The sequence below is a fragment of the Bombina bombina genome, chromosome 7 (assembly GCF_027579735.1).
Source record: "Bombina bombina isolate aBomBom1 chromosome 7, aBomBom1.pri, whole genome shotgun sequence".
Taxonomy (NCBI): Eukaryota; Metazoa; Chordata; class Amphibia; order Anura; family Bombinatoridae; genus Bombina; species Bombina bombina.
In genome coordinates, this window is record NC_069505.1 from 183468067 (window position 1) to 183483029 (window position 14963).

The 14963-nt window shown below is 37.9% G+C and overlaps 1 protein-coding gene across 2 annotated transcripts in view; it reads left to right on the forward strand.

Annotated features, from left to right (window-relative positions):
• The window catches only part of RAB3IL1 (RAB3A interacting protein like 1), a 156461-nt gene that overhangs the window by 38968 nt on the left and 102530 nt on the right, over positions 1-14963 (forward strand). For both annotated transcript variants that reach the window (XM_053720463.1, XM_053720464.1), the window contains exons 3-4: positions 7592-7687; positions 10389-10466. In XM_053720463.1, the coding sequence (XP_053576438.1) occupies positions 7592-7687; positions 10389-10466 (174 nt within the window). The remainder of the gene's footprint in view (positions 1-7591; positions 7688-10388; positions 10467-14963) is intronic.

The following is a 14963-nucleotide window of genomic DNA, read 5'->3' on the forward strand; positions in this document are numbered from 1 at the left end:
CATTATTGGAGGAGACGACTATCTATTCTGTACCTATATCTATACAGCTTCTTACACCTTAATTACATTACTATCGCCAACTATATATGATTTAATAAGCGTTTTCTCCATATATATATAGAAGTGTATATGCATGTTTCAAAATATACCCTAAGTCACAATACAGTTTGGATGTTTATTCTGTTATTGTATACACCTCTTTGATAATTAACTGTTACCTTTGTAGTATTGAGTATTTCCTAGTCCCTCTAGGACTTAACCTTTTAATATCCCTATACAGTGATGCCAAACGACCAATAAGGACCCACGAGTGGTCTGACCTGTTTTTTAAGGGACTAAAAAGAGGATTTTATTTGTTTTCTAGTATACACTTGGCTCACCTTGTAACTTGGACATTTGTAACGTAATTGTCTGATTGTTTGCCTATATATGTTCATGTATATCCTCAAATAAAAAAAATAATTAAATAATAAAATACACTACACATTATTTGGGGGCCATTTGGGGCACATCTATAAAATTCTATAGTTAATTTTATAAGCGCTAATTACTACCGCAAGCTCACAATAGCAATAACCAGCCACTTGTAATGGCTGCTTAACTATTGTGCGCCCGCAAACGGGCAAATTTGCCATTTGCAGGTGTACGATAATTTAGCACTCCACTTGTAATCTAGCCCAATATCTGTAAAAATATAAAAAAACAACAAAGAACAACTTAGAATGACTCCATCATCCAGGCCCTCATGAAAAACTTAAAGGGACAGTCAACACCAGAATTTTTGTTGTTTAAAAAGGTAGATAATCCCTTTATTACCCATTACCCAGTTTTGCATAACCAACACAGTTATAACAATACAATTGCCCCCTTATTTCAGTTATTTTGACAGACTTGCATTTTAGCCAATCAGTGCTCACTCCTAGGAGCTTCACGTGCGTGAGCTCAATGTTATCTATATGAAACACATGAACTAACACTCTCTAGTGGTGAAAAACTGTCAAAATGCTTTCAGATTAGAAGCGGCCTTCAAGGGCTTAGAAATTAGCATATGAACCTCCTAGGTTTAGCTTTCAACTAAGAATACCAAGAGAACAAAGCAAAATTGGTGATAAAAGTAAATTGGAAAGTTGTTTAAAATTACATGCCCTATTTAAATCATGAAAGTTTTTTGGGACTTGACTGTCACTTTAAAATATTGTGCTCTGCAGCTCACTCATCTTTATTTTCTTGTTTGTTCATAATCTGGAAGAGAAAAACAAGCTTTCCTGCTTTAGCAGGTCCCAAATGATTTCTCAATTTAGAATTAATGAGTCCAAAGTAAGAGAATAATCTTTCTACGCAAGCAGAAGAAGCTACTGCTGTTAAAAGTCAAACCATTAATAACAGTCTTCAAATCCAAGTGCTTAATGGACTTCCCCCAGATCACTGGTGAGACTTTAACACATCATCAGCAAACTTTCTAGACTAAGCTTTGAAGTTAATCATAGATGGCATTACAGGTGGATGATTGCTGGATACCCAGCTAACTCCTCTTTATCAGCACTTATTGTTAAAGGGACAGTGTACACCAATTGTCATATAACTGCATGTAATAGACACTACTATAAAGAAGATTATGCAGATACTGATCTAAAAATCTAGTATAAAACCTTTTAAAAACTTACTTAGAAGCTTCCAGTTTAGCACTGTTGATGAGGCTAGGCTGAGACACTCAGTGAAAGGGGCTGAGAAAACAGGGAGAGCAGACCCCCCCCCCCCCTTCCATGCATATGAAACAAAAGACAGATTACAGACTCCTGCTTGCTTCTGTTTATGTAAATGTGTGTATACATCTGACACTGAGGGGCTTGGTTAGAAGAAAATCAGCACAATGTTATTTAAATTAAACAAAACTATACATTGTTACAAAAACACTCCCAGATGGGCTAAATAGATGGATCATCTACAAAACATTTATGCAAAGAAAAATCTAGTTCACAATATCCCTTTAATATCCAGTACCAGAGTCAAACCATATTTGCAACACAATGAGCTGGACACCGTGTATTGGCTAGTTCTGTTTTCAAATTCTCACTCCGTTCTTTCCAAATTTCAACAGCATCGGCAAGAAAAGAGCTATTTTCCTGTATTTTGTTTAAAGCTTCAGAAATGGGTTTTAGTATGCTCAGCATATTTTCAACATTTCTTTTTAGTGCCCTCTATTTTAAAGAGATATGAAACCCAGTTTTTTTTTCTTTCATGATTCAGATAGAGCATGCAATTTTAAGCAACTTTCCAATTTACTCATATTATCAATTTTCTTCATTCTCTTAGTATCTTTATTTGATTTTTTGGTTCAGCACCTGGGTAGCTAAATGTAGCCCTCAATCAGAAAGCGCAGCCCAGGTGTTGAAACAAAAATGAACCAGCTCATATCTGAATCATGAAAGTTAAATTTTGACTAGACTATTCCTTTAAGTGCAGGTAAAAATGATTTATTTTAGACAAAGACCGCTGCTCCATAACCCTGTCCGCCTGCTCTGATGAGGCGGACAGGAATAGCTGGAATTCAGCCCGATCGAGTACGATCGGGTTGATTGACACCCCCTGCTGGCGGCTGATTGGCCGCGAGTCTGCAGGGGGCGGCGTTGCACCAGCAGCTCTTGTGAGCTGATGGTGCAATGCTGAATATGGAGAGCGTATTGCTGTCCGCATTCAGCGATGTCTGTCGGACCTGATCCGCACTGTCGGATCAGGTCCGACAGACATTTGTTAAATAGGCCTCAAAGTATATACATGTATTTATTCTCATGTCATATCAACAAGAAAGATCTGACGCGTTTCCTGTGTCACCAGGCACACTCTCTCAGAGATACTGACTAACATCAAAGGCTAATTTATAAAGGAAAAAGGTTTAGCATTCAACCAATCAGCATTAGGTTGATAAATAGTATATAAGGTTTACCTCGTTCCTTAACCTTTTAGAGTAAGCTATTACAATAGTCCCAGTAACTCATCTATAACATTATATACATGAAAAAATAAAACTTGAATAATTACAAAATTATCTTTTGATACATATATACAAAAGATGAGGATTGTGGAAAAATTATTTTATTTTAAAATCCCATAATTATTAGAAAAGATATGATGTGGAGCAAAAAAAAACACCTCTCTATAAGTCGGCCCCTGTAATGTCAAAATGTATAAATCCTTCAATGCTTACTTGATCACATATAAAGGGGAAAATAAACCAACAACAAAACCAAAACTAGATAAAAGCACATCCTCAAAAAAAAAAAACAAATCCACATCATATCTTTGCTTAATGCTAACAGGGTGATGAGTCTTCAAAGTAAATATCCAGAAGACCTCCCAGCTAAAAAAAATGCTCAGTTCTATCACATCCTACGAGGTGGTAAGCAATGTGTTCTATCCCCATGAAGGAAAAATAGATTAAGCCTTGTGCATACTGATGGAAATGTTTGGCTAGGAGGGTCCTAGAATCAGGGTCTTCTATTGCCAATAAGTGCTCCATGATTTTATTTTTAAGGCTCTAGTCATCCCCCCTACATATTGGAACAAACACAATTTACATGTAATTAAATAAATGTTATGATTGGTATTGCAAGTGACCCTAGTATTTACAGTTGAGGATAAACCTGTGTTTGTTTTTGAATTCTAACTCCCAGCGCTACGGAATTTGGCGGCGCTATACAAATAAATGATAATAATAATAATAATAATAACTCAGTTCTTTCAAAATTTCAACAGCATCAGCAATAAAACAGCTATTTTCTGTATTTTGACATGGGTTTTAGGATGCTCAGCATATTTTCTTTTCAGCCCAATGTTGAGGATTTTGGCTGTGACAATGCCATCTATTTTATCTGGATTTTGTTCACAAACTGTAATCAGAATAGGCCAGTTCTTGATATACTGCTCAAAACAGTTTACCACATAGTTCCATATTATGGGAGCGTTAGCTGGTTCCACCCAATCTTATAAGAGCTGCTGCAAAATGATTATTACAGAATTATTTCAATAACAATGGAACACTGAAGTCATTGGCTTGGAGGGGCTTAAAATGAGCACTTCTGCAACCATATGTTATTAGCTTTGTATTCTCTTCATGCTCTTCTAAGTTTCATTAGCAGCATTGTCTGTGACCAAACTGCACACTAGAATTTTTGTTCACATTCTATTATAGCTTTTGTTGCTACTACTTCTACTGTGTGTTCACTTCCTGACGTATTAATTGTTTCTGCTAGGAAGATCTTCCCTTCTTCTGTTGCTACACAAGCACATACAATAGGATCATTGTGGACTTTATTTCACCCATCAAGACTTAGCATAACAATTTTACCCTCTAAAATTGTTGCACATTGGTCAATGTCTCTATCATACACCTTATACAGTAGTTTCCCTGCAACATCTGCTCAGCTAGGGGGATTGTATCCTGGTCTCCATGACTGATCTTATTAATGTGCCTTTATAAGCAGATAATAAGAGTTTGTTGCATAAACAAACAATAATTTTTTCATCAATTAACTTTTTCTAATCTGCTAGTTTTTATCACAAACTTATATATATATGGTGGTGCCTGGATGATCAGATGCTCTCTTTCTTGTAGGTGATATATTGTGTGTACGTCTATATAATGTCACCGAAACTCTATCCTGGCCAGATAGCTCTGAAAATGCAGAACAGGAAGATGAAGATCTCAAAGGTGCATAGTTTCCAGAATTAAAAATTAAGTTGATGATGGATTCCCCTGAACCAGGGAGATCAAGCTCATTTTTAGGTGGGGGGGGGGGGGGGGGGTAGGGCACTGGCTAAATGTTCTTATCCTATGGGGGCGACTTGCACAAAGTGAGTGCTCTGGAACTGGATATTCTAGTAACTGGAAGTGGCATTTACCCAAGTAGTAGTGCATGGTGGGAGTTGTAGTCCACATACACTGTGTATTTTTATCTTGTGAGTGTGAAGTGAAGTGATTATTCTGGAACTGAATAAAAAGTGACATTAAGCAGTACATAATGTACTACACTGGAGTCTACACTGGACTATGCATGCTTGTCTTTACATTTATCTTGTAAGTGTCTATATAGAACATCAACTTGTTACTACACCTCTGAGAACCCTAAAAAAATTGATGGGGTCAAATTAATATCTTACAGAATAAACAAGAGAGGGTTAGATTAAACTATCTTGAGGGCCTCAGGGCCGGTACTTTGAGATCACTGCCTTAAACAAATGACAGAAGCAAATGCGCTTACAATAACAAATATATGTTTGCTCAAACATGACAATACCTCAAGGCAGTCTTTAAAGGGACACTGAACCCAATTTTTTTCTTTCATGATTCAGATAGAACATGCAATTTTAAGCAACTTTCTAATTTACTCCTATTATCAATATTTCTACGTTCTCTTGCTATCTATATTTAAAAAAAGGCATCTAAGCTTTTTTTTTTGGTTTAGAACTCTGGACAGCAGTTTTTTATTGGTGGATGAATTTATCCACCAATCAGCAAGAACAACCCAGGTTGTTCACCAAAAATGGGCCGGCATCTAAACTTACATTCTTGCAGTTCAAATAAAGATACCAAGAGAATGAAGAAAATTTGATAATAGGAGTAAATGAGAAAGTTGCTTAAAATGTCATGCTCTATCTGAATCACAAAAGAAAAAATTTGGGTTCAGTGTCCCTTAAAGAAATATCATGAAATCAAAATATTTACCAACCTGAGGATCTCTTTCTTTTGTCTACTTCATCACAGCACATGTTGTTGTCTCATCCGGGCCTGGCATTTCTTTGTTGCACTGTTTGCATTTTGTACACATGCCTCACCCACTAATAGGTAGAGAACTTTGTTAGAATATTCCCAAACTGGCTCTCTTTTACAGCTTGCTGCCAATATAAGTTTTCTCCTCAAGGGAGTGAACAATATGATCAACCAATACACAAATATTTTATAAGACCTGTGGAGAATTCTGATCAAGAGGTTTCACTTTCATTTTTACTGCCTCCCCCCTCCTCCTTGTGAGGAGCTGTTCCACACTAAACAATCTTATAAGTTAAACTTCTTGAAACATAGCTTTTTAGTGGTAAAGCTTGATTCTGTGTACATACAGATTTGCAGATTAAGGGGCATATTTATCAAGCTCCGTATGGAGCCTGAAGCCCCGTGTTTATGGCGAGCGGACAGACATAGCCTAAAATCAACCCGATCCAATACGATTGGGGTTGATTGACACCCCCTGCAGGGGGCAGCGTTGCGCCAGCAGTTCACAAGAACTGCTGGTGCAATGATAAATGCCGACAGCGTATGCTGTCGGCATTTATCGATGTGCGGCGGACATGATCCGCTATATCGGATCATGTCCACTCGCACATTAATAAATAGGCCCCTAATTATTAATGATATAAACGTCTTTTTCTAAAATGTTTGCAGGTTTATTTTAGAACAATTTTGCTGTGAAGACGAGGCCAGATACAAATGAAAAACGAATCCTTATTTATTAATGAATAACCTTTGTACTATAATGTATCTTAAATAGAAAGCCCCATCTTTAGATAGATTTCTCCTCAAAAGGCTTTTTATTTTTTAAAAAAAACTACTTAAATAAAAAAAAAAAAGTCTGATTTTTTTTTTTTTTTTTTTTTTAAATAATTTGTTTTATCCACCCTGCTTGGAATACACACAAATATGTTGAAAAGGCTATTTTTGCACTTTACCAACATCCCTTGTGTGTTGAATTTGATACGTCCATATTGTTTCTAGAATAAAGTGCAAACCCTATGGTTGGGAGGATTATGATCACCATTGATGTACATGCATTGTATGTGCAATTTTAACGTGATCTGCTTGGATTTAATCTGAATGGGAATTGTGGTAACACTTGGATTGCGATCACTCATGGATCAGGAGCTGAAGAACCTCAATATATGGCAGAGTCTGAAACAATAATTGTAGCAATGTTATACATAAAGTACTAAAGACACATGCACGCTCCTTAGCCTACCTCGGTATGCTCTCATAAAAAGGTGCTGCGTTTCAACAAAGGAGACAGAGAACATGGTGTATTTGCTAATAGAAGATATTTGGAAAGGTTTTTAAACATTTTATGCTGTCTCTGAATTATTAAACTTTTATTTTGACTTCCATGTGCTTTAGTAAACTAATTGTTCATTAAAGGGATAGAAATGTAGAAATATAGAAATGTGCCATTCAATTTTAAATAAAACCATTAACAAAAATGCTTCTAGTAAAAGTTATTATTTTTTTTTTTTTTAGTGGCATACGCACATATGCTGTGTGTGCCTTGTGCACCGACACCTCGCCTTCTCAGAGAGTCAGCAGTGGCTTTGTATGACACAAATTAAGTCTTTACAGGCACAATGCACAGCACTGCCAGTTCTCGGAACTTAAATATTGGTGCACAGGCCTTCATAGCATATGCGAGTATGCCACTGAGAATAAGTCATTTTTAATGCACCGTGCACGTTTCAATTTTGACCTTTCTATCCCTTTAATGAACAGAAATAAAGCACCGTGTTAGGTTACACAATAATCTATTGCTTTGTGATACCCCTGTTCTGTCTTCAGGAGCTGAAGCTGCGAGATGAGGAATGTGAGCGATTGTCTAAAGTCAGAGAGCAGCTGGAGCAGGAATTGGAGGAGCTGACGGCCAGTCTGTTTGAGGTATGATAAGCCGCAGTCAGTGTAGTGTCTGCAGATTCCCCTTGTGCTTCTGTCTCCCTTAGGGCAATGTCACCCCCTTGTCCCCTGTGCATTAGTAGCAGGTAGCTGGCATAGATAAAATATCTCTGGGCTTAACTGTATAAATGGGGGAGAGTTCCTGGTGCTGTAACATTAGGTTGTCCATTTTGATGGGTTTAGACTGTTAAAGGATGGTAATTTGCTTTGTTTTGCAGTCATGGGACACACCCCTTCATTAAGATTCCTGGGTATATTTATCTAATTTTCTGTGCGACAGATGTAAATCAGCTTTAGCACATATCAAGCAACCACTGTGCAGCATGTAGCAGGGTCAGTGTATTAAGTTCTCTGGCACCACAGGAAAAATTACAATTTTCAGACATAAATTAGAGGAGACACAGGTAAAGTAAATAATTAGAGTTTGCTGCAAAAGTTGTTTCGTTGTGCATAATTAAATCATTTATGGGGAATTAAATGCTGAGTTAAAGGGATATAAAACCCAACATCTTTCTTTCATGATTCAGAAAGAGCATACAACTTTATAAGACTTTACAGTTTACTTTTGTTATTAAATTTGCTTTGTTCTCTTAGTATCCTTAGCTGAAAATCATATCTAGGTAGGCTCAGGAGCAGCAATGCAAGGCTAGGAGCTACCTTCTGATTGGTGGCTGCACGTGTATGCCTCTTGTAATTGGCTCACCTGATGTGTACAGCTGGCTTGCATTGCTGCTCCTTCAACAAAGGATACCAAGAGAATTAATACAATTTGATAATAGAAGTAAATTGGAAAGTAATTAAAAATCACATACTCTGACTGAATCCTGAAAGAAAAAATATGGTTTTCATGTCCCTTTAAAGAAATAAAGTATAGAGAGCAGCAGGAGTTGCCATTACCAACCAATATGTCTATAAATATGAGTTGTGGACAAACAGGCACTTTATGTTACTTCCAAAATCGTTTTGTGTAAGTAATATCTTATTGTATTTAATTTCTGTACAGTATAGCCTTTTTATTAGGGGAATGTTTCTTTAAATTGATATAAAACACCTTGAGATTGTAATATAAAATGTTTAAAGGGACACTGTACCCAAATGTTTTCTTTCATGATTCAGATAGAGCATGCATTTTTAAGCAACTTTCTAATTTACTTCTATTATCAATTTTTCTTCGTTCTCTTGCTATCTTTATTTGAAAAAGAAGGAATCTATGCTAAGGAGCCAGCAAATTGTTGGTTCAGAACCATGGACAGCAATTTTTTATTGGTGCTGTCCAATCAGCAAGGACAACCCAGGTTCACCAAAAATGGGCCGGCATCTAAACTTACATTCTTGCTTTTCAAATAAACATACCAAGAGAATGAAGAAATTTTGATAATAGGAGTAAATTAGAAAGTTGCTTAAAATTGCATGCTCTATCTGAATCACAGAAGAAATAATTTGGCTTTAGTGTCCCTTTAATCATTATTACACATCCATATTTTATTTTCTGCCATTTTCATGTTATTTTAAAGGGATGTGAAACCCACTATTTTTCTTTCATGATTCAGAGCAGCAATTTTAAACAACTTTATAATTTACTTCTATTATCAAAAAAAAATTGTTCTCATGGTATCGTTTGTTAAAAAGCAGGGACATAAGCTCAGGAGAGTACACATGTTTAGAATACTATGGGGCCTATTTAACAAATGTCTGTCCAACATGATCCAATCAGCGGATCAGGTCTGACAGACATCGCTGAATGCGGAGAGCAATACGCTCTCCGCATTCAGCATTGCACCAGCAGCTCTTGTGAACTGCTGGTGCAACGTCGCCCCCTGCAGATTTGCGCCCAATCGGCCGCTAGCAGGGGGTGTCAATCAGCCCGATCGTATTTGATCGGGTTGATTTAACGCAATCTCTGTCTGCCTCCTCAGAGCAGGCGGACAGGTTATGGAGCAGCGGTCTTTAGACCGCTTCTTCATAACTGGTGTTTCTGGCGAGTCTGAAGACTCGCCAGAAACACGGCCCTTCAAGCTCCATACGGAGCTTGATAAATTGGCCCCTAGATGGCAGCAGTTTGCCCATTTGCAAGAGCACTAGATGGTGGCACCATTTCCTGTCATGTAGTTCTCCAGATGCTACCTAGGTATCTCTTCAACAAGGAATAACATGGGAAAGAAGCAAATTCGATAATAAAATAGAAACCTTTTTATTGTATGTTCTGTCTGAATTACAGAAGGACAATTTTGGGTTTCATATCCCTTTTGACTCTGAAAATTGTGGGTTTTTTCAGTTTTGAGAATTCAAAATTTGGACTTTATAAGCCAATCTGTTGCTAATTGGCCTCGGCAAAAGTAATAAGGTAAGATACTGAAAGAGTTTTGCTAACATAATGGCAGTGGCTAGACATCTCTACTCCAGCTTTTCTAATAAAGCAAATGGTCGGGTAGTCTAGGAATTGGAAAACAATTGCAGCAAGCCAAGTGTTACTGTACTCTTAAATTAAACACACTCAGCTGTCATGGTAACTTGTTGCCAGCCACATAAAGGTTTTTTAATCACAAGCTGTTTTATACCCCTTTAATGCAGCTGTGTAGTCTAGCTATAGAAACAGGAAACCCCCAGATTTGCCACTGCTCAGGGGATGTTGTCATAGAGACAGGGAAACCAGATGTGCAACTAACTCTGGGGTTTGTCACTACAGGAGGCGCACAAGATGGTGCGAGACGCCAATACCAAGAAGGCTGCGTCCGAAAAACAGCTCCAGGAAGCCCATGGGAAGGTAACGTAATGGTGTATTTCATTTACCAATATTGGGCCAGATTACAAGTGGAGCACTAACGCTTGTGTGCGAGTGATATGGGTTTTATCGTGGGTGTTTGCGCTCATCGGGTTTACCGCTGGTATTTTGAGCTGAAAGTAAACATGATCGCTTGAGCGCAATTGCGATTTACACTAGAATGATTACCGCGCCCTCAGAGCTCTGGTTAACTGTTTTGCAAAACATCAAATAAAAATTCTTCAAAAAAATATATTGCACACAAAAGTCATAAGTAGTGATGTCGCGAACATAAAAATTTGGGTTCGCGAATGGCGAACGCGAACTTCCGCAAAAGTTCGCGAACGGGCGAACCTGGCGAACAGCCATAGACTTCAATAGGCAGGTGAATTTTAAAACACACAGGGACTCTTTCTGGCCACAATAGTGATGGAAAAGTTGTTTCAAGGGGACTAACAGATGGACTGTGGCATGCCGGAGGGGGATCCATGACAAAACTCCCATGGAAAATTACATAGTTGATGCAGAGTCTGGTTTTAATCCATAAAGGGCATAAATCACCTAACATAAAAAATATGAGGAAAAAATGGAAAAAAACACACTTTTTCTAACTTTGACCCCCAAAATCTGTTACACATCTACAACCACCAAAAAACAACCATGCTAAATAGTTTCTAATTTTTGTCCTGAGTTTAGAAATACCCAATGTTAACATGTTCTTTGCTTTTTTTGCAAGTTATAGGGAAATAAATACAAGAAGCACTTTGCTATTTCAAAACCACTTTTTTTCAAAATGAGCGCTAGTTACATTGGAACCCTGATATCTGTCAGGAATACCTGAATATCCCTTGACATGTCTATATTTTTTTAGAAGACATCCCAAAGTATTGATCTAGGCCCATATTGGTATATTTCATGCCACTATTTCACCGCCAAATGCGATCAAATAAAAAAAAATTGTTCACTTTTTTTTTACAAACTTTAGGTTTCTCACAGAAATTATTTACAAACAACTTATGCAATTATGGCATACATGGTTGTAAATGCTTCTCTGGGATCCCCTTTGTTCAGAAATAGCAGACTTATATGGCTTTGGCGTTGCTTTTTGGTAATTAGAAGGCTGCTAAATGCCACTGCGCACCACACATGTTTTATGCCCAGCAGTGAAGGGGTTAATTAGGGATACTAATGTGATTTCTGTAAAAGAAAAAACTGAGGGGACGCGCTAATGAAAAAAAAAGTGAAAGTGTAAGAATCGTGGTGTGTCTGCTTGGATAAAGGATGTTGTGCAAACAAAGAAAAGAAATTGGATGAAAAACGAAATGGCAATTTGTTTCAGTGTGTGGTAATTCTAACCACTGTAATGTGTTCAAGGCAAGATAAAATATTGCTTTAAAATATCATAAGCATATACCAAAGCAGGTGTACAATTTAACAATATATAAATATAGGAATGAAACTCCCAGTGTCCAATATAATTATAAAGTCCAAGTCCTAAAAAAAGAGTGAGAACAAACAAAAGCCAGTCCAATTCAAAGTAAAAGGATATGGTGGCAATCAATAGTTCATAACACAAAGGCTTGCTCCGCTTGTGTCCACGGTGTGATGGATCAATAAATCTGTGAGGATACAAAAGCAACAACAGGCGCCAACATAGTGTGAATCAGTTAACAACAACTGAGAAATAAAGTATAGGAAATATACTCACAAGTGGAGTGGCACCTTGAACCAACAAGGTGCGTGCAGGCAGGCTGACATTCAGAACCAGCAGTCACCCGGGAAACCTATGGATTAGTGAAGACAGGTGTAGCTTGCGTCAGCTGTAAATCGTTTGGGAAGCCGGAACACCAGTGGAGAGGTGCAAAGATAAAATATTGCTTTAAAATATCATAAGCATATACCAAAGCAGGTGTACAATTTAACAATATATAAATATAGGAATGAAACTCCCAGTGTCCAATATAATTATAAAGTCCAAGTCCTAAAAAAAGAGTGAGAACAAACAAAAGCCAGTCCAATTCAAAGTAAAAGGATATGGTGGCAATCAATAGTTCATAACACAAAGGCTTGCTCCGCTTGTGTCCACGGTGTGATGGATCAATAAATCTGTGAGGATACAAAAGCAACAACGGGTGCCAACATAGTGTGAATCAGTTAACAACAACTGAGAAATAAAGTATAGGAAATATACTCACAAGTGGAGTGGCACCTTGAACCAACAAGGTGCGTGCAGGCAGGCTGACATTCAGAACCAGCAGTCACCCGGGAAACCTATGGATTAGTGAAGACAGGTGTAGCTTGCGTCAGCTGTAAATCGTTTGGGAAGCCGGAACACCAGTGGAGAGGTGCAAACAGCTGTGAATACTTTCCCCAAGCAATAATGTTTGTACAGTCAGATTCGAACCCAAATGAACAGATGATGGTCCAAATAAGGAAAAATGTTTTGAATCCAGCAAGAGAAATGAGCATGTAAACAACAGTATAAAATAGCAATGAAACCGGGTCTGTATAAAAACAGAGTGCTTTATTTGCAAATTAGGGAGCATGTAGGGAGCTTGTAGAGTTAATTTCTTTCATGTAATTGACAAGAGTCCATGAGCTAGTGACATATGGGATATACAATCCTACCAGGAGGGGCAAATTTTCCCAAACCTCAAAATGCCTATAAATACACCCCTCACCACACCCACAATTCAGTTTTACAAACTTTGCCTCCAATGGAGGTGGTGAAGTAAGTTTGTGCTAAGATTTCTACGTTTATATACGCTTCTCAGCATTGTTGAAGCCCGATTCCTCTCAGAGTACAGCAAATGTCAGAGGGACGTGGAGAGTATCACCTATTGAATACGATGATTTCTCTAACGAGAGTCTTTTTCATGGGTTCTCTGTTATCGGTTGTAGAGATTCATCTCCTACCTCCCTTTTCAGATCGACGATATACTCTCAATTTACCATTACCTCTAATGATAACTGTTTTAGTACTGGTTTGGCAATCTGCTATATGTGGATGGGTGTCTTTTGGTAAGTATGTTTTTTATTACTTAAGACACCTCAGCTATGGTTTGGCACTTTATGCATTTATATAAAGTTCCAAATATATGTATTGTACTTATATTTGCCATGAGTCAGGTTCATGTATTTCCTTCAGCAGACTGTCAGTTTCATATTTGGGGAATTTAAACATTTTAAGAAATTTATTTCTTACCTGGGGTTTAGTCTTTTTTTCAATTGACTACTTTCTTGCTATTGCGGGTATTAGGCCCGCGGGTGCGTCAAATGCTAAACTTTATTGCGTCATTCTTGGCGCAAATTTTTTTTTGGCGCGGAAAAAGACGTTTATGACGCAACTTCGTCTTTTCCGGCGTCATACGTGACACCCAGACCTTTCACACGGCGGCGTCATTAGTGACAGGAGTGTGTCATTTCCGGTTATTTTTGGCGCCAAAAAAGTTTACGTTACGTTTTTGCATTATTTTAATACCCCATTGATGTTTGCCTCTTGCTTTTTTCTCTATCAGAGGCCTATGCTTTTGCATTTTTTCCCATTCCTGAAACTGTCATATAAGGAAATAGATAATTTTGCTTTGTATGTTGTTTTTCTCTTACATTGTGCAAGATGTCCCAATCTGATCCTGCCTCAGAAGTTTCTGCTGGAACATTGCTGCCTGACATCGGTTCTACCAAAGCTAAGTGCATTTGTTGTAAAAGTGTAGAAATTATTCCACCAAATGTCATTTGTAATAGTTGTCATGATAAACTTTTACATGCAGATAGTGTTTCCATCACATCAGTAATAGTACATTGCCAGTTGCAGTTCCTTCAACTTCTAATGTACATTATATACCTGTAAATTTTAAAGAATTTGTATCTGATTCTATTCTGAAGGCTTTGTCTGCATTTCCACCTTCTAATAAACGTAAAAGGTCTTTTAAAACCTCTCATTTAGCTGATGAAATTTCAAATGACCAGCAACATAATAATTTACCAATAAATATTTTAGAACTCAATTCTCAGGGCTCTTCAGTCTTGGCCTCTGCTAAAGAGAGAACCGTTCATTTGTTTTCAGGCAGACAATATCACAACTGTGGCTTATGTCAATCATCAGGGAGGGACTCACAGTCCCCAAGCTATGAAAGAAGTATCTCGGATACTTGCTTGGGCGGAATCCAGCTGCTGTCTAATCTCTGCGGTGCATATCCCAGGTTTAGACAATTGGGAGGCGGATTATCTCAGCCGCCAGACTTTACATCCAGGGGAGTGGTCTCTCCATCCAGATGTGTTTTCTCAGATTGTTCAGATGTGGGGTCTTCCAGAGATAGATCTCATGGCCTCTCATCTAAACAAGAAACTTCCCAGATACCTGTCCAGGTCCAGGGATGTTCAGGCGGAAGCAGTGGATGCACTGACACTTCCTTGGTGTTATCATCCTGCTTACATCTTCCCGCCTCTAGTTCTCCTTCCAAGAGTGATCTCCAAAATCATCATGGAACAGTCTTTTGT